Below are 20,830 nucleotides of genomic sequence, written 5' to 3'. Positions count from 1 at the left end.
ATAAGAATTAGAGAGAAATGCCTGCAGAAAGATAAAAATGATAGAGTAGATAGTGTTTAAATGTATTGAAAGGAGACTTGGCTTCTGGGAGAGAGTAAAGGAATGAAATTAATGGAAAGGTATATAGGAAAACTGAGGGCTGAGGGTAAGATTAACTCTAAAGAAGACAAAGCTTGTACAAAAAAAGACATATAATCTTAGTATACTGTGAATAGCAATTACATAGACACCATAAGTAAACACTGAATTTTGGTCTAACGAAATTTGACATAAATGTAACTTTGTCCTCTGTGATATGCTTCATTCAACCTCTTAAGTTATTCTTCAGTAACTGTACTCCTGGTGGTTTCCTAAATGTACCGAGCTGTCTCTTGTCTTTCCTCCTCTCTTTTCTGTTCTCGCATTCTCTCTTTCTACTTGCCACATTATACTATAAATGATGCTTTTGATGTCGCTCTCCCCCACTACAGTGACATTTCTAAAGATCTTGATCTTGCCTTTGGTTCAGTCCTTCTTAGAGGGAGGTTTTATTCTCTAAACTCACCCCTGATACAGCTTCCTTTGAACTTTATACTCTGCTGCCCTTACATTGCCTGTAATGTGCTCTTTTTCTGAATATGCCTTTTCTTTTTTTCTTTCTTTTTGTTTTTTCCCCTAAAACTTCCTCGTAGGATGGGAACATTTTCAAGGAGGTTTTGTTAGTCCTAGGTCTTCTATGAATTGGATGAGGTGCCAGGGCTTTGTTTTCTTTGTAGAAGTACCTACTGACAATCAGTTATTTTTGTATTCAGTCAAATGTAGATAATTACTGGAATTGATTTTTTCTTCTGTTTTGACTGTTCTCTGTTACATCACTTTCTAATAGCGTATGAGGACTGCCTCTACTTTTGAAGATAAATGGAAAATAGTATTTTGAAAGTAGTGCATTTTTATCTTTGTTAACGAAATGTTAAGTGGTATAAAATAATAGGAATAAGGAGCAGTTAAGAATCATTGCAGAGTTTTACCTTATCTCCCCGGACATGAACTTTCCATGGGCTTCTAATTATATGTGTTGAACTTGATACAGTCTGATACCTAAAGCAGCACACAAAGTTTTCTATGAGAGCAAAGTCCCTGCCCTCTTTTGTAACCATTATCCTGGCATTTGGATCTGTGAAACTGTATCTTGCTAAAATAGAACACACAAATTGAAACAATGAATAATTCTTGATTAGATACGATACCTCTGTGTCCTCTTAGCAAAATAATCAATGTTTGAGTGTATGACACTCAGACAGGAAGAGACGACGTTAAGATGAGAAGTAGCATCTTTTTACAAAACATCTGAGAAATACTTTGGGGGTGCTGTAAGCATGTGCGTTGCAATATAGTGGAAAGCCTTACTGAACCTTCATTTAAACAGAACCTCATTGCTTAAAAAAAAGTCCTGTATACTTTAACAATTAAGTATGTTTCCTTGTAATAATCTTAGGGAGAGGTATTTATGATTTAGAAAAGCAGAATGAATTCAGTACAACAGTTAGTTAAAGGTGGTATTTCCCTCTTTGTAGGTTGTAACCATGTATAAAAGTGTGCTGTACAGTTTGCAAACCATCGATACTCTTTAGGAGCTGTACTGAAAGTGCAGAGTGAATCACCTACAGTATTTTTTTTTTTTTTTTACTGCTTAACGTCTTTTGCTCTAGGTAATGCAGATGAAGGTAATCATGTGGCAACAGGGTAGTTAAATATTAAAATGTTATATCTCATCCGTGGGTTAGAACTCTTCTCACTGTACCTGTAAGGTTTTATAATTTATTATTTTTGGAGGCCATTGAATACGTCATAATGAAATATGAATTCAGCAGTTCTGAGTTCACTAAAGATAATTTTAGAAAACATTTCTCTGTGCTTCCACGCAACTGGGTTGCGTCAGTCCTGAATAACTCTTTATTTGTTTGCCCTTGTAGAATGTGTTAAACTGTACTAATTTAGCATATGACGCTACTATGGAAAACAGGACATCTAGCAATAAAAATATATGAGATCCTAATTTCCTCAGTAGCTTTTGTTTTACACTAGTCAATGACACGAAGGCACAAAGGTTAATTTCGGAACCATTCCACTAAGGTTCATAGAATGTCAGTGAATCCTAACCTCAAGGTTGATTTACCAAAAGTACAGACTTGAACAAAAATTACTAGGGAGTGGGGATCAGCTGGGGTAAGTGGGGTGGTTTTCTCTACTTCTTGTTCCAAAATGTTCTTCCCTGAAATCTGTTCAGTTGAGAACTGAATTAGTGGAAAAAGTTGTCCTTTTATTCTCATCCTGGGAGAAAATGCCCACAGTGAATGTTCTTCTACCTCTTCTGAGAATCCGTACTCAGCAACTTTTTGCTTTTGGGGAGATTTGAACTTCTTAGAAAATGTTTACTTTTTAAAATTCTGATCATCTTTTGGTGGTTTTAGCCAAGGTTTTTTGTTAAGACCTGGGATCTCTCTCATGCCCTGATTTCACTTTCTTTCTCTCTCTCCTTTCTTTCTTTTTTTTTTTTTTAGCACTATTCTGTACCCAGCACAGAGTTGAAGCTTAACTCAGATCTTGTCTGAACTACCTGAAGTAGGAGTTTTACAGGGGAAGGATAATCAGGAGTTTCTATGTGATGAATCTGAGTCCTTCTTTTTTGTTTTTCCATCTGATCAGTTCATTAAAAAAAACAAAAAAGCACAGAATAAATAAATAAATAAACGGTGGAGAATATACCAATTGCCCATACAGAAGAATTCCAAATAATTTATGCACGTGCTCCCTCCTCAAGGAAGTGGAGCATAAACTCTCCACCTCTTAAGCATGGGCTGCATACAATGACTTCCTTCCAAAGAGGCCCGTATGGTGGCGGTGAGGGAAGTCACTTTATAGTGGAAAAACCTGACAAACACTACCTCAGTCAGTGACCAAGGTTAGCATAAACAGTGATAAGTCATGCTAACAGGACATACTCTTGATATGATGTGATGGAAATGGCACATATCTCTGTGGTCTTCCCCTCCAAAAACCTATAACTCCAGTCTAATTATGAGAAAAACATCAGACAAACTCCAGTTGAGAGATATGCTACAGAATATCAAAATACAGTACTCCCCAAAAAACTGCCAGGGTCATTGTTGTGGGTTGAATTATGTCCCCCCAAAATATATGTTCACATCCTACCCCCCGACCCCCCGCCTTACCTATGAATTTGACCTCATTTAGATAGTGTCTTTGCAGATGGGTCAAGTTAAGATGAGGTCATACTAGCTTGGAGTGGCCCCTAATCCACTGACTGGTGTCCTTGTAAGAAGAAGGATATTTGAACATAGATAGACATGTAGGGCAAGCTATATGAAGACAGAAGCAGAGATTAGAGTGATGCATCTGCAAGCCACGGAAAGCCAAAGATTACCAGCAATAATTCGAAGCTAGAAGAGACAAGGAAGGATTCCTGTAATTTGTTACAGCAGCCCTTGGAAACTCATACAGTCATCAAAGGCAAGGAGAGTCTGAGAAATGGTTACAGAGTAGAGGAGCCTAGTGAGACATGAGGACTAAATATAGTGATATTGTGGGTAGGATCCTGGAACAGAAACAAACATTAGGTAAAAAAACTAAGGAACTCTGAATAATATATTGACTTTAGTTAATAATAAAATATTGATATTGGTTCATTAATGGTGACAAATATGCCATGCTAATGTAAGATGTTAACAAGCAGGAAGCAGGGTGTGGAATACACAAGAACTTTCCGTACTATCTTTACAACTTTTCTATAAATCTAAAGTGATTAAAGAATAATAAAGTCTATTACAAAAAATTCAAAAAACCCAGAAGTTAGCGGCAGTTTTAATCAGACCTCAACGGCATGTGATGGAGTAAGTGGTGGTCTCTTTAAGGGAGGTGGCAGTGGTGAGGAGGCATCTAAAGCTGCATTAGCTGATCAGTTATATCACAGGGTGCTTTCAAACCCAAAACTGCCACTGATAAAAACTTTTCACCCTGTTAAAAGTCAGTTTGTTGTAGCAATCATTATATAAGGCTATCTGTGAGTCCACTGTTAATCATGGAAATAATACAATCGGGGAGATACACATTTTGATAAACAGTTTGTTCAAGCCTATATAGGCAAGGTACATGTAAGAAGGAAAACTTGTACATAAATATATGCAGATTTCAGTTAAAATTCCTCATATCACTTGTGAAATTTAATAGAAATCTTGCTGAGAAATAGTTCAAGATCTGATGCAACCACCATGTCTCCCCACACCTGACCCCAGGGTTCTGTGGGATAGGGGGCCTGGTGATGGAGAGGTTGAGACAATTTCTTCTCTCCCTAAATTTCTCTTTCCTACCATGTTTTTATTTTTCTTGGAAGATTCCAGCTAAATTGGAGGCTCACTTTCTTCCTTCCCTCCTTTAATGTATATTTAGTTATAATGGAAGAAATGCAAATGATTCAGGTCAATTTATGGGTATCACATGCCATTTACATGGCGAGGAAACAGTCAAAAGACCCACTTTCATATTTAGAAACTGTCTCAACTGTGAGAAAAAAATTTACCCTAGAAAGTAACACAAGTAACACAAATAAATATTTAGATATTTAACCAGTGAAAAATTGATATTACTCAAAGCCAGATTCAGATTAACTAATGCATTTTCAATATTATAATTAAAGGTAGTTTTTAATGTATGGTGTTTCTAGACCTGGTAACATTTTTTTTTTCACATTCTTCAGTGAACAGCATGTTTATAAAGCAGTAAAGCCGTTCCACAAAAAAGTGGCACTATTGTCATTGTAATCTCCCTTTCCATAAAGCAAATCTTCTTCCCTTCCCCAAACTAGCATTTTTTAGTACCTTATCGTAAGAAAAAATTTTTGGCTAAAATAAAGAATATCATTGAAATAAAGTGAAAAGAACTGAAAACTTTTGGAGTGTATACAATGGCCAAACTACCAGTGTAACTTATTGGAAAGAAAATTAGATATGTCACCAGATCAGCATTTAAATCCTGGTTCTAATTCTAACTTCTTGTGTCACCCCTTAGGCAAATGACTTAACTTATTTGAGGCTGTCATCTCCCCTACAAAATAGAGCTGGTAACTTCCTCCAGAGGGTGTTCTAAGGATGGAAGGAGGGGAGGTTTGTAAAATGTCATGGAGTGGGGGCTCATTGAGTGTTGTTTTCTTTTCCCGTTTTTGTTCTCTGGCTATGATTATATCTGATATAAGAAACAGATAGGACATTACTGTTCAGCCATTCATGGCGCTAGATGATTTTTAAAAGTTTCAAAATAACACTCAAATAGCACCTAGGCTCTTTAGCTCAGTTTCTTTATCTATAGAATGAGAATAGAAAACAGTACTTCCTTCAAAAATTAATGTGAAGATTAAATAAGATAATGGATAGGAAACATTTAGCACAATACTTGGTATAGGGTAAATGGTCAATAAATAGCAGTTGTTTTTTTTTTGAATTAGCATATTTTCCCAAATCAGTGCAGTATTAATAATGTTTTGAACTATTTGTCATTTCTCATGTCTGATATCCAAGCAGTGTATGTACACTGATGATGTTATCATAGTAATAAGAATTAGAGAGAAATATTCAAATAGTGGTAATAGGGAATATATGGTTTTTCTCTGTATTAGACCTTCCTGTGAAATCTATCACAATATTCAATATTTAATTAGTGCTAAGGTGTTTCTTTTTAGTGGCTTACTAAATTTTAGTAATAAATATTTTTCTTCAGCTAGTTGTGAAACCAACAACATTCTGAATTGAACATAGACTTTCCCCCATGTTGTGTCCTAATTTATGAATAGTCTAAGAATTTTCTGTTATAAAAAAAAGAAGAATCAAGATAATTATTTTAAGTAATTACAACATGATTTAAAGGCACAAAATTACTCTTCCTACTTGATATTGGCCCTGAGAAAATACTGTGCTTTCATATGGCCTAGAAATTGTTGTGATACCATCACAAGTGTTTGCCACTGTTATCATCATTATTATTGCTATTATTATAACAGTTTAATGTTCTTATTAGTTTTCCAAGTTTATTCACACACAGAAGTTCTTTATTGCTAAATATTAGACCAAATGACATAGAGAAATAGATGGTGACATCTCTACAGACACTACTGGCAAGACATATTGAAAAGTGGTTGCTCTAGAAGACACTGCAAGAGACAGAGTAGGTGATGATTCAGAAGGTTTAAAGCAGATTCTTTGTCTTCTTATGTTTTAAGCACAATCACTGGTAGACAGTGTCACCAAGTATTGGTAAAAATTGAATTGCAGTGGTCTTTTAGTTAAAACCCTAAATAAGGATAATAATCATTCCCTTCATCTTGGTTATAAGTTAGACTGAGAGACATGAATTAAATTAAATTGAAATCGGAGTATAGATACTTTCAGATACTCTGTCAAACCCAAACAGACAAACAAACAAGCAAAAACTTAAATAAACCAAAAAAGTCTATGATATGTTTTGAGAGAACAAGTCATTTCAAGGATAGCTCCATATACAGAGAGCTACTGGTTGTGTGATAGCCAGATTGGGTAAGTGGTATTCCAACATTGAATAATGACTACATACGCATTCATCAGTTTGAAAATTGATATCATATGCAAGCAAGTGTAAAGAAAGGAAATGGGAATCTAAATTTTTATTTATTTATTTACATTTTGGATCTTAAAACTTTCTAATACAAATTTAGCTTCCTGGTTTAGCCTTATTATGGAATCATTTATTTCTATTTACAGTGATTTTCATACAGTCTCTTTACTTTCCTTTGAAAATTTCAGTGTTTAACATTTTCAGAGTGCTTAATTTAGATCTTAAATTTACCATGTTTGTCCTTGTAATTGCTAAAGAAAGTTATTTTCTATCAAAAATAAGAAAATAACAGTAACTAAGACTTATAAAAAAGTATTTTCATAAGGAAATTGATGCTTTTATTTCAAATCTGTTGGAGACTATTACAATGGTATTAGTATATAATTTTAAGTAGAATTAAGTAGTTAATTTAGCAGAGTTAGCTGAATTTGTGAGTCCTTAAACTTAAAGTAATGAAGGAAAACTTTGTCTCCTTAGTATTTAAGTTGTTTTATTCAACAGTCAATAAAAATGAAACCACTTAATTTTTCAGTAAGAGTTGATAGTTCCTCTAAATTATATATATGATCTATATAGGTATAAATTGGGTATGTCTTTTAAAAGCCTAAAGGAAAACAAAGAAACATTTGTAGTTGTTTCATTTGCAAAGTGTGCAGTGTAACTGCTATATTTAAATATTTGAAAACCTCCATATTGCTATATGAGCATCTGTGACAAGTGGCACTAGGACTGCCAAATGAGAAAAGTTTCTATATTTAAAATTCAGTTTAGCAATTTGACATTTTCTATTCCCTTTTCTAATGTTCTCTTATTCTGACAGATCACTATTTTAAAACAAAACACAAACCTTTTATTTATTTGACTGTCAGGAAGAATTAAACATGAAAAAGAGAGAGACTGTGGCCATCACTTTTCATTAAAACCAGCTGCTCTGGTTTTAAAATGCAAACTAGATCAAAATCAGTACAAACCCTGGGGGTTTAATTTATATACTAAGCGAACCAGCTTGTTTTGAAAGAGTATTTTTTTTTTTAAACTTTGGAGGAAACTGGCACATCTGTCTCATTTGATCTTTTGCTGGCCCTGTCAGCCAGGAAGACCAAGAATTATCTCTACTTTACTGATGAGAAAATTAAGACAGAGCCTTAATTGGCTTATGTAGGCTAGTTAGTGCCAGAAATAGTGTTAGAGTTCAGGCTTCTAACTGGGAATGCCTGTGTCCTAACCATTAGCTCTAGATTCACACTGTTATTCCAGGCGTCTGTCCTGGCCCCAAATTCTAGAATGTAACAGTAGTGTGCTCTATCTGGATCCTGTAGGCTTATGAGAGCCAATTTTGAAATAAGTTTAGAAATTTTGTAAGCTGCTATTTAACCATTGATAGCTTGAAATGGGCCATGCTAGGTATATTTATACCATGGAAATCAGTAAGCACTATGAATCAGGGTTTTCTTTTTCCCCAGAGAATTAGTTTACTTATATACCAATTGAAGAAGGAAAACAAACAACAACAATAAAAACAGAATACAATGATGTAGGATAAATGTAATATAATTTTATAAATGCAGTACTTACCTAGGCCGGGGGGTTGTTATTTCTTTGTTCCTTAATTTAGAAATTTGCTTCTTGGATTGTAATTAGTCTTTGGGTGGTGAACATGATGTAATCTACACAGAGTGAGAAATGTATAACGATATACATCTGAAATTTATATAATGTTATAAACCAGTGTTACTGCAATAAAAAAAATTGCTTCTAAGCTGTAAATAAATATGGTCAAGACTATCAGGAAAGTTTGAAGTAAACTTGAGTGTTTTGAGGACCTTTATAATTCTAACCATTCTTTAAGAAGTAGGTCAAGTCCCAGCCCTTCCAACACTTGTGGCATTTGGCATGGCTTTTCCCTTCTCGGAACCTCTAGTGGATTTAGAATAAAGCCACACACATTGGGACTTATTTACTGTGTGTTTCCTATGGATTAGTTTTGTCTCCTTAAGAATACAATAAACTCTTTGAAGAGTGGGACATGGACATCCCTTCCTTCTTTCTTTTTTTGAATAAATGTGTAATGAACACCTATTCTATGCCTGGTACTAGTCTTACTGCTTGAGGAACAGCAGTCATCAGATAAAAGTCTCTGCCCTCAGGGAGCTTATAGTCCAGTGAAGAGTCAGGAATTAGACATGAAAAATTTTAACTCTGGTAAGGACTTTGAAAAATTGCTTACGGTGCTCAGAGTATCTGATCATGGGCTTTTATCGTTCCAGGGAGGTCACTAAAATCTTCCCTGAGGACGTTGTGATTGAACTGAGATCTGGAGAAAGAATTAATTTGAAGTTACCAGAACTTGAATATCATTTCTTTATGTAGGCTTTCTACGCCCTCCCAATCTGAATTAAGTTCCCTTATTATACGTCCCCCGTATCACCTTGAATTTTCCGTTTTTAATAGTAACAACTTTTTTTATGTTTGTTCACTGTGTCCTTTTTTTCCCCCCACTTAACTGTTGGCCCAAAGCTGGGATGATGTCTGTTTTGGTTCCCTTGGTCATCCCAGTATCTATCCTAGTACCTTACACATAGGAGTCACTCAGTCATTGTTGATGCTTCTACCCGCTTTGCTTCTGTCTCATAATAAATCTGGGATATGTCCTACTTACCTCTCAGTTATTGAAAAGATCTAGGAATGCAATGTATATGAAAGTCAGAAGAATAAGACATGATCCAAAATAGGTTAGTGCTGCAGACCCCAGGGAGAACCAAATATCCAGGAGTGAATAGAAATGAGTGAGGTGTCGCAGTGCTGTCTAGGAGAAAAAAGAGAGAAAAGGCCATTGGGTTTGGTATTAAGGACGTTTTGCTTATTCTTATTCATCTTGTTTGAAGGAAATTGTTCAATTTGTGAAACAGATTAAAAATGGTTTCTGAAGTTAAATATCTGGTGTTAATTTTAACAATTATTTTCTTGTGAAAAGTAAAAAGAATGTGTGAATGAATACCTTCTTGAAAAAACGGTTATCCGAGTGTGTATGTATAGGATGTTGTCAAATGTGCTTTGAAGAAAGGAAGAAACGAAGGAAGGAAAAAACAAAAGAAAACTAGATACAGGAGAAAAGGCTGGAAGAAACTGACAGGACTGTTACATGACTCTTCAACTGATAAGGCTCTGGGCAATATTTTTTCCATTTGCGCTTTTCTGTATTTTGTACTTTTCTATGTTTCTCAGGTTTTTAATTTAATGAGCTTGTATTACTCGTACAATGAAACTATAAACAAAGTAACATCTCTTAAAACTGACAATTGATTATGAGTTTGGACAGAATATAGAATTATCTCGATGTACTTAGAGGATTCAAAACTATATTTTAGGTTTTTCTTTTACTTGCCTAAATTTGCTTGCAATTTTAGTATATTAATGTTAAATGCCAATTAGATTTTCATCTCTATGTCTATCTGGACTTCTGGTACCTGAGCAATTTGAGGGTGGAGATCATCCTCTGTATTTCTAGCGTCACCCGGGCAGTGACACACATTGGTTGAATGAGTAACTTTTAAAACTGGGATGTCTCCCAGTCAACTTATGTTGCCTCGGTCTCTATACCTTTTCTTTTTCAGAACCTAGGAGTGAAAGCCACAATGAATGGTCATATTTCTAATCATCCTGGTGGTTTCGGAATGTATCCATCCCAAATGAAGTAAGTTGGAAGGTTTATATTTGTTGTTTTTTTGGATTTGATTTGGTGGTTTTAATTGTTTTGTATTTTTAATGAAAACATTAGCTTCATTTCTTTATGTAGTTCATTTCTCATTAATATATAATTTCTTTGCAACACTATACTGTGTCTGATGAGAAAAAGATGGTTATGTAACATCAACCCTGATGATAATGATCTAGTAGAAGACATTTCATTCTGGTGTTTTATGTATTATTGCTTTCCACAGTGGAATATACACCCCGCTTCAGAGCTTTCAGTTTCTGTGGAACATTCTGTTATTCTTGTTCATAAAATATTAATATTGGCATTTGATGAGAGTTAAATGCCATCTAGTACAGTCAATCAAGATATTTACCATTGTGTAAATCAAAAAAAAAAAAAAACAAGACCAGGAAAATAAAACCATCCCTGTGGCTCCAGGTATAACTTGAAATCACAGCCCTGAGTTAAGTGGCCATTGCCTTGTATATTGTGATTAATATTTTTGTTATTTTATATTAGCCATTGTGGCATATAGTTTGCTCATCATTTTTCAGAATCAAGTTACTCACATTGTAAAGAGTTATGTACGCTTCACCTTTTCTCTTTACAAAGATTATTGCAAATCTCTTTAGCGTTGGTCAGTAAGAGACACCAGCAGAATATGTCAGGTGCCATTTTTATCTTGGCCATCAGTTATTCAAGCTAGAAAGTTTGGCCATAGCCTCAATATTTTTCTTTTTTCTTACAACAGCTATTCATGTAATCACGACTTTATAACAATTTCATCTATTAGAGAACTCTTGTTTCTATCCCCTCCTTCTATTCTTTCTCTTTTAGCTCTGTGACCTTTATCTTCTGCTAGAATTTTTGCAGCACTTTTCTATCTGGCACCTTGCCATTAGTTCCTGGATTATCTTCTTTAAAAGGTTTTTGATCATGTCACTTACCTGTGTAAAAAATTTACCATATCTAGAGAATAAAAATTTAATTCTTAAGCCTTCTGTTTGCTTTCTCTGCTTCTTGGACCATTCGTCTCATCTAGGTGCATCATCTTAGATGCATATTCCCTTAGACACCATCCTAGTTCTTGAGCCACTTCCACATGACTTCTCCTCACTTAATTCTCTGCCTGTCTGTAGAGCTTCTTTGTTTTAGATTCTGCTTAAAAGCCGACTTGACGGTAAAGTCTTCTTGGACATCCTGATAACATTTAGTCCTTCTTTTGATCTTTGATGTTATATCTATATAGTTTTACCCAGGTATCACACTCTATTGTAAATATTTTACTTACTTATTTTATTAACAGCACCCTGTCCCCCCTCCCATCCCCCTTTATTCTTCTAGACTTTAGGGCTTGATAAATGTTTACTGAGTAAATTTAAAAAATTCAAGTAATATGTTTATTTCACATAACATATTAGTAACAAGAGGCTAGAAATAGAATGTAGTTGGTCAAATTTAATGATAAAGTGTTATTTTGGTTAACTGCATTTTAGGTATTTCTGGAAATGGTGTCTATTCCATTATAGCTTGAATCATTGAAAACTTTCTATAACCGGATCACCACTCAGAACTCAATTCAGTACAGCAAACTTTAAACTCTTCTAGGATAGTTTGTACCTCATTGAATCTTCTTGGTTACGATCCTGACTTGGCATTTGAGAGGAGGCTGTGACTTGCACCAACCTCAATCCACCCTGGGGTGGTGCGGCTTGTGTTCTGTTTCTTGACAAGAACTCATTTTGACAAACCCAGTTAGTAGAAACTCAATGCTCTTTTTAAAACACATGGTGATTGTGGTATGTTGGAATTTTTATTTGTAGTTTTGAATTTTTATTGCTTACTTTGGACTTTAACACAGCACAATGACCATTTTTTATTACAGTGGATACGGATCATCAGCTGCCTTTCCCCAGACGGACAGAGAACACAGCTTAAAACCAAGTGCAAAGGCCCTTTATGGTATGTTTGTTTATTTGATGGGGTGTAATTGTATTTCTCATCACTTTTTGACACATTACATTTACCACGTCATAGTTTGAATCCATGCCTTGTTTATATTCTTCGGAATGAAGTAGTGATAGATAGATAAGATTGTTTTAAAAAGTTTTTACCAAAGTTACCAAAGCTATGACCTCTCCTTGCTGTCATACAATTTAGAACAATGGATGGAAAGAACTCCTTTTCATGGCACCAATGCCTTAGGTGGATGTTCCCGTCTAACTATTTGATACATTTGTTGATCTTCATGACTGATCGTGTTGATTGTGGGCTGACACTTGACAGGACTTCTTCCTAATAGCTCTTGTACCTTTGGGTAGTGTTATAGTATGACGAACAGCCCTTATACAGTTTCTTTCTGCACTACAGAATAATAAGCAAGCTTTCTCCCTGATCTTTCTCTAACTTCCGCTGTCCTCTCTAGATTGTCTCAGGGATAAATAACATTTTTTAAATTTCAAATATAAAACAGAAGTTATTACTAAAAAGAAATTGAGGACTCCTGAAATATACTACATTATTTAAGAGGGCATTTGTTTTTATGGGGTCTGCATGGTCTTTTGTTATTGTACGTCAATAGAGAATCAGAATAGTATTGTGTTTAAGAACAGAGTCTGGAACCGGACTTCCTGGATTCAAATCCAGTTCTATCATTTATTAGCGGAGGGATCTCAGGAAAATTACTTTACCTGTCTGAACCTCATTTTGCTTATCTGTATAATGGGGGTATCTCATAGGGTTGATTCGAGAATTAAATGAGTTAGTACATGTAAAATGCTTAGAACAGTGCCTGACAAGCAGAAAACACTGTGTATATTTGCTATTATTATTATTGACATTATCATTATCATCTACTAAAGGAACCAACATTTTCTAAATTTGGAATTCTTTTCTTTTTCCATTATCTAGATCTACAGTGTCTTGGCTGTGATAAGAATGAACAATTCTAAGGTTTTGTGATTCTTTTTCTGTCTATATATTCAGTGACTAGACTTTAAGTCTCAAATTATGTATTCATAAAATGGATTTTATACCCTACACAGATACATTTTCTTATGGCCTTGTCAATCTGATTAGTGTTGGTTTCAATTTTCTTGAGTAAAATATTGTGACATTCTTACCATGGCCTAGTAGTTGTGAACTGTAGATCTAGAGAATATATTTAACAAATACTCATTTTGAGATTAATACCTGCTCAGAATAGGGCTAGCAATGTATAGTCCTTGACTTTAAGGGACTTGCAGTCTGGAGAGTGACTTGAAGAAACTGCAAAAGGAAAATTTTTTGGGCAAAAATAATTAATTTCTTGGGGCCAACCCTGTGGTGTAGTGGTTAAGTTCGGCATGCTCTGCCTTGGCGGCCTGGGTTTGTGGGTTCAGATCCCAGGCACAGCCCTACATCACCCATCAGCCGTGCTGTGCCGACATCTCACATACAAAAAAGTGGAGGAAGATTGGCACAGATGTTAGCTCAGGGCTAATCTTCCTCAGGAAAAATAAATTAATTTCTTCAGTCTTTCACTTCTAGTGAGATATTTATTAGGTGCTTCTGTGTCCTAGGCCATGATCTTCACAGTCTCTATTTTCATGTCCTTTCATTTATTTCAAAGATGAAGAAGAGGTAGTCGTTGCTCATGCACCATTTTGGTGAGGCAGACTAGTAAACACATCGTTATAATGAAGAGCTAAATAAGCTTGAATGGCAATGTTTATAAGGAGCAGTGAGGGTGGCCACTTCTATGAGGGTGGGGGAGATAGTCAGGAGGGATTTCCTAGAAGGGTTGAGTCTTGAGCTGAACTCTGAAATGTAAGTTGTGTTCTCCAGGCATTTGGGTGGAAGGAGAGGGCTATAAACAGCAGTATGACCCCTTTTAAACTGGAATGTAAGCTCTGTGAAGGTGGGCCACATTAGCCTTGTTTACCTGAGGATTCCTAAGCTTCGCACAGTGGCTAATGTACAGTTTATGCTCAGTAAGTACTTGTAGATTGAGGATAATGAATTAATGAACTGCAGTTTGGTGTTAAATGGAGGGTGCAAGATGCATTGGGAAATAAAATTATAAAAATAAACCTGGACCACATTAGGAAGAATCGTACTGAAGAATTTGGACATTGTTTACAGGAAATGACTGGCCGTTGAAGTGTTTCATCAGGGGAGTAACAGATCATAGTTGTCTTGGGTCACTCTAGTGGCAGTATTGAGGATGGATTTGATGAGTATGGATGGAGATGGGTGAATCAGAGATCTAAATAATAGCCCTAAGACTTTTGTTAAGAAGAAAGTATTCATCATCTTACAAGTGCCATAGATCCAAAAATCTATTTTCAGAGAGCTAAGAAAGGAACAAGGGATTAAAAAATAGGACTCACCTGCAAATTTTAATGTTTGTTTTGTATTAGCAGCAACTTCATAAAATCATATATCCAAAGACTGGAAATCTTTAGCTTTTCAGCACTAAATTTTTATTTTACCTTTTTTTACGTATAAAGTAAGCTGAGTTTCCTTTTTAAGGTAAAGTGATTTGTCAAAGTCACATAACTTTAAAAATCTTGATTGTAAGAAAATATGACAATTTTCGGTGGTGTGATGAAAATGAACAGTGTATAGGTAAAAGAGAGACTCTAAGGAGAGGGATAGAAAGGGGCAAATCTGAGAGACATTTATAAGGAAGAAAGAAGACCTAGCAATGTATTGGGCTTAGAAGTAAGAGGGTTTTAAGTTCCTTGAAGTTACAGATAATGTTTCCTTCCTCTTTCTATCTAGTACTCACTCCTCCCTCCCAACACACTGTACACACACACACACACACACACACACACAGTGTCTTCTCTCTAACAAGCTCTCAGTAAATGCCAATGGAGTGAATGGATAGATAGATGAATGACAATGGAAAAATACATTCAGGTTTTGAACTCACCTTTGTAATAAACAAATTTTAGTTGAAATTCTAACTATATTTAGTTAATATTAGGAGTGTTTAACCTCCCCGTCTGCATGGTTTCATCTTTCTTTTTGTAACTAGAAAGTTGGTAAAAGAGAGATTTGTAATGTAGTTTATTTTGTCACAAGGTATGCATTTTCTTTATAATTTGTCTTTTCACAATCATTTAACCAATTGTATAAATCTTTCAGGAATTAATTTGCCTTCACGGGTGGTACATGAACTTCTTTGGGAGATGAGGACACTGTTTAGTGCACTGGAACATGTGTTTTACAATATGGCTGCTGTTTTTTATACACCAACCTCAGACTAGATACTGTATCAAGAGTTGCAAGCAGCTTGTCTTTTTCATGAGAACACTTTCCAGGTCCGACATCATAATGTGCCACCTGGATTGTTTTAGTAACATGTTCAGAGAGGCAGCATGGATTTTGGAGGCCAAGCGATCTGCAGCTGAATCATGGCACTTATACCAAAAGGCTGCCATTTTGAGCAAATGATTTATCCGATTGGTCCCAGTTTTCTCATCTATGAAATAGAAATGAAAATAATACTGTGGTAAGTTTACATGAGCAAATAGAAGTAATGAGTCTCTCCTGGCAGTGGGGAAGGGTATAGGAGAGTCTCTATTTGTCCTGGGGCCTCACATTAATCAAGGCCCTCAAATTTAATATTTTACCTCCAAATGATCTTATACGTTTCATCACAGTGATACTTTGACAAGGAGCAAGTGGTAATCTTCATCATGTATTTTTAAGCTTATGTTTCAGATATCATTAGAAATATATATTTTTTATAAATCCTGTAAATGTATCATGAACTGCACAATTATGATAATAACTTTACTTTTTTGCATTTGTGTTAATTTATTCAAGAAAAAGTTAAAATATACCGTGGTTAACCCTATTTTGTCATTTTTTTCCTTATTATACAAGAAATTTCAAAACTGGCATGTGAGAAGCTTGGTATCACTAATGTCCCTGACAACATAAACAAACAGGAAATAAACATTAATTTCTTTCTCCTCCACTTATCTCATGATGGTAGCATTTCATTTACCTACTGTTATCAAGGAATTGAAAATTTTATTTTTTTTCCAGCTAGCCTGCTTGTCAAAGCCGTTAAGCACTAAAATTTAAAGTGATTTTTAAGAGAAATACTTATAAGATGTTAAACATTCCCTTCCAGCAGGGTGTGGCCACTGTCCTCTCGTGTCAGTGACTCAGAGGGCCATCGGTGTGCTCACTGGCTTGCATAGTGTGATGTACTCAGAGGTTGCATTCTTTACCTTTACAACAAATTATTCAGAAGCCTGTCCCTTTTGAATAGTGGAGGCTGCTTTTTCCGTGTGGCTGGGTCCCAAGCCTGTTACTTTTCCCTGTTGTTAATATACCTGCTTCTAGCATTGCTTCTGATACATGTGGGCTGAGAAACTAGATAGAAAATCTTGTTAGGAGAGTAAACAGGTTCTGAGTGGGGAATTGAGAGTCTTTCCCGTTAGAGTCTATACATTCAAATGTGCAAATTTTAATGTATGGACATTGTGACATCTCTATTTGCCACCCAGAGGACTTATTTTGTTTCAGTATGGGTTCCTTGCTGTGATATGAATAGACAACTTCCTTGAAAAGTAACTTCCCTTTAAATTGGATATTGCTGAATTTGGAATATGACCATTTACCATAAATAATCAGCTGTTTAAAGTCATCCTTTCTCCAGAAAAACTCTCGTTTCCCAGAATTGCCAGTTAGTAATACTTTGTTGTCATTACCAACATTTACAGTAACTTTGAGATTTCTATTGTTGGGAGGCCTAGTAGTAATAGATAAATATGATAGGCACTCTCTCAAGTCTCATTTTAGCCTTAAGTCTGAACTTTTGTGTGATGTTAGCAAGTAGGAAAATCAATTTGTGTTTTTCCTGCTTTTCTTTTTTCTTCTGAGGGAGATACCAGTAAGAATTATGTATAAGTAATCTTTAAACTGTACAGTTTCTGTGTAATTGATTTTACTATAACCTTTCCTATATTTTTATGCAGTGCTTGAACCAGCTTTCTCATAGCAATATTCCCGAATAGATATTCACCTATCTTAATAGACATCTATCCCACATATTTTTCTTTTTGCACCTATCTTTCCTTCTCTTTCTGTCCCTCTCTATCTTCTGATCTTGGTTTGGACCTAGTCTTTCTGTTTAATTGTCATAATTGAACCCCAAGTAAACTTTTGCACATTCAAGTAGCACTCAAGAGTTGAAACTCATTTTCTCTTTTCTCCATCCTTATTATTTACAATGTGTATTTTACTTGGAGAAAACATTTAAATCTTTTTTTTTTTTCAGGGGAAGATTCGCCCTAAGCTAACATCTATTGACAGTCTTCTTCCTTTTTTCCCCTTAAAGCCTCACTACATAGTTATGAATAGTTCTAAGTTCTTCTGTTTCTTCTATGTGAGCCGCCACCACAGCATGGATACTTATAGACGAGTAGTGTAGTTCTCATCAGGGAACCAAACCCAGGCTGCCGAAGCAGAGCCTGACGAACTTTAATTGCTAGGCCTTAAGGACTGGCTCTAAACCTTTTTTTTTTTTTTTTAGGAAAAAGTTTTTTTTTGAAAATTCTTGAGAAGTAAATGGCTCATGATTATCTCTTATCAGGAAGTTGGGCGATGTTAGGGTCAAAGTTCAGCTTCATTGAGTGGGCCAGCGCATGTGGCTCAGAAAGACAGTTTGGCAATTTTCCCACCTTATCTGAAAATTTTAAAGCTGCTTTTCTCCTCATGGGATAAGCTATTGTGACGATCTGTTGAACAGGCCTGTAAAATTAATTTTTATAGATGGTGCAGTTTTGTAAAAATGACCTTGTTTGTTTTTAAAAACAGTATCTTGGTTCAGACACTGATTTGTCAAACTGTGATTGTAGTTCCGGGATAATGGAAGCTTGTACTTACTGCTCCACGCTCCATACTGATTCCTAGTGAGTGCTTCTCCTCTGTGGAGATTATACACTAAAATAGGGGGAAAGGAATTCTCCGTGACTGTGGTTAAAAGTTTAAAGTGTAAAGTAATATGAGCTGTAGCCCACTATTTTGTTTAGAGAGAGCAATACTCAGCAGCTGCTTTTATGTTGCATGTTTTCTTTTTATTTGTCAAATCCTTACTTTCTAAGCTACACTTTATTTTCAGAGAGAGAGAAAATAAAGTTTTCTGAATATTAGCTCTTATAAATCTTGCTACATTATGCATAAACAGCAATACAGACAAAAGGGAACTAAGTTTAAATGCTGAGACCTGTGTATTGTTATAGTTGTCGTTGGACTAGTTGAAGAGTTAAGTGAAACCTAACTTATTTTTTATTAAAATAGTAGTTGTAGTTTTAGGTTCACAGCAAAATTGAGGGGAAGGTGCAGAGATTTCCCATATAAACCCCCTGCATATGCATAGCCCTCTGCTGTCAGCATCCCCCACCAGATTTGTACATTTGTTATAATTGATGGACCTACATTGATATATCATAGTCACCCAAAGTCCATTGAAACGTGAATTTAAAATTCCTGATCTGGAAGTTGAATATCACTTTTTCCAGCAGCTTATTAACTCATTAATGCTAAAATGATGTGTAAAGGATTTTCGTCATTGGTTACTAAAGTCACCTAATTCTGTTTCTTTGGGTTTGTCTATTCTGGTCTATGAGATAAAAGCTATTAGGAAAAGTAGTAAAACACAACCAGTGGTACTATGATCAAGTAACGTTTCTTACTAGCTCTAATTGGTTCAGATTGAGAGAGACAGAGAAACAGAGACTGAGACTTGCTCTTATATTCGGAGTTGAGCGCCCTGTAAGATGAGAAACCCAAAACTCTACTGCCAGATTTATTCAGTTATTATTTAATACACTGTTTGACCATAATTTACAGTCTTATTTTGGAAAGAAAAATTTTCAACTTAAAGAGAGAACATGTTGGCATTTGCACAAATTTTGGAGCAGTGGTTGTCAACCTTGGCTGCACATTAGAGTTGCCTGGGGAGCCTTTACAAATCCCATTGCCCAAACTGCACCCTCGATTGCTTACTACATTAGAATCTCTAGGGAGTGGGACTCACGCAGTATATTTTAAAGTTCATTGTGCAGCTAAGGTTGAGAGCTGATGTTAGAGAAAGTGGTGAATGTCATTAGAAGCTTTATCTTGAGCATCATTGACACTTTATTTAGGCTTCTCATGCTGTTTTAAGACTTTTGGAGAGATTTTCAGCTTAGGAGCATAATTACTATTTACAACTGTACTTGAGTGAGAGTACATATGATTCTCAAAAAAGAAATGTACTGTAATTGCCTTTTAGGAAGCTTCTTTCAAAATTTCCTCTTAAAATGTTAATATTAACCTTTATTTCTTCATTGACTTAAATCACTGGAACTATTAGTTTATTTATAAATCCATTTTATGACATTTATAAATTTTCAGTCTTTAAAAGGTACCTTCTCATAACATACATTTTCTTTATTGTGTAGCATTGGAGAGAAAGCAGTTCAGGAATTCCTAAAATGAATTCTAAATTTGGAAATATTAGAAATGGCACCATATTTTCTAGGCAATCAGTGATCAGTTAACATCATACTATTTACAAATACTGTCAAATAGTGTTTTTCTATTTCTCTAAAGTATGTTTCTGTGGGATTGAGAAATTATACATTAGGAAATTTGGTGGAACAAATTCTTACTACTTCATAATGAGAGTCTTGAATTACAAAACATACAGCGTTTTTGACCTTCAACTGTGTTTGCCAATCACTTATCTGAAAGACTCAGTCAAGCATTTGAACATCCTGGGCTTGTCATATCATAGCTGGATACCATGGCAACCAATGCCATTTCTTTTGCTATCCTCAGGTCAGACCACAGGAAACAGATCTCCCGTCATGTTCTGAGTCTACCATTGAGAGTTGTGTTAAAATATGATAAACTAGTGATTCTGAAATAGGGATTATTTCTAACAGTGCTTTTGACAGATATGTCCCTAAGTTATAGATTATATTTCAGAGGTTATAATGATTTTCCCAAGAATAATTATCTATTTGTTAATATCTCACATTGATTAATAATCCTCCACTAATAATCAGAAAAATCATTTTTTTAATATGTAGAGTACAGTCATGTGAGTGAAAGTTTATGTTTTGTCATGTTGGACTAGAAAATTTAAGGTGAAACGAGATCTTTCTTTTTGCTCACATTATTTTGGTAGGACCAGATGGATCATACTTCTTCAGGTCATCATCCAAACAAAAAAAAAAAGGTAGCAGATATTGAATTTTGTAGTGTGTCTGTTTTTATTAAGTAATTTTAATGCTGCAAAAGCAAAAATAGAATATATTGGAATAATATTAGAGTGATGTAATGTAAGGCATATGGATATTTTCATCTAAGACTTAAGGTAAATATAAAGGAAAAGATAATGATTTTCATATGTATTGTGAAACAAAAATTTATCAAAGCTTTAAAAAAATTCTTTGTGTTAACGTTAAGTCTGTCTTATGTGCTTTATATTTTTGTCTTTGC

At 35.1% G+C, this 20,830-nt stretch overlaps 1 protein-coding gene across 19 annotated transcripts in view; it reads left to right on the top strand.

The window, feature by feature from the left end:
- The window catches only part of EPS8 (EGFR pathway substrate 8, signaling adaptor), a 171,334-nt gene that overhangs the window by 97,314 nt on the left and 53,190 nt on the right, over positions 1-20,830 (top strand). For 9 of the 19 annotated variants that reach the window (XM_044775173.2, XM_044775176.2, XM_044775174.2 and 6 more), the window contains 3 exons: positions 10,254-10,333; positions 12,222-12,298; positions 20,517-20,567. The exons of 1 other annotated variant lie outside the window; for it this stretch is intronic. In XM_044775173.2, coding sequence (XP_044631108.1) covers positions 10,275-10,333; positions 12,222-12,298; positions 20,517-20,567 — 187 coding nt within the window. In that variant the 5' untranslated portion in view covers positions 10,254-10,274. The remainder of the gene's footprint in view (positions 1-10,253; positions 10,334-12,221; positions 12,299-20,516; positions 20,568-20,830) is intronic. 9 more of the 19 variants (XM_070495099.1, XM_070495101.1, XM_070495106.1 and 6 more) reach the window with 1 other exon arrangement.

This window comes from Equus asinus, chromosome 22 (genome assembly GCF_041296235.1).
Source record: "Equus asinus isolate D_3611 breed Donkey chromosome 22, EquAss-T2T_v2, whole genome shotgun sequence".
Classification (NCBI taxonomy): Eukaryota; Metazoa; Chordata; class Mammalia; order Perissodactyla; family Equidae; genus Equus; species Equus asinus.
The sequence above is the reverse complement of the archived record's forward strand: the minus strand, read 5'-3'. Positions and strand labels throughout refer to the sequence as shown.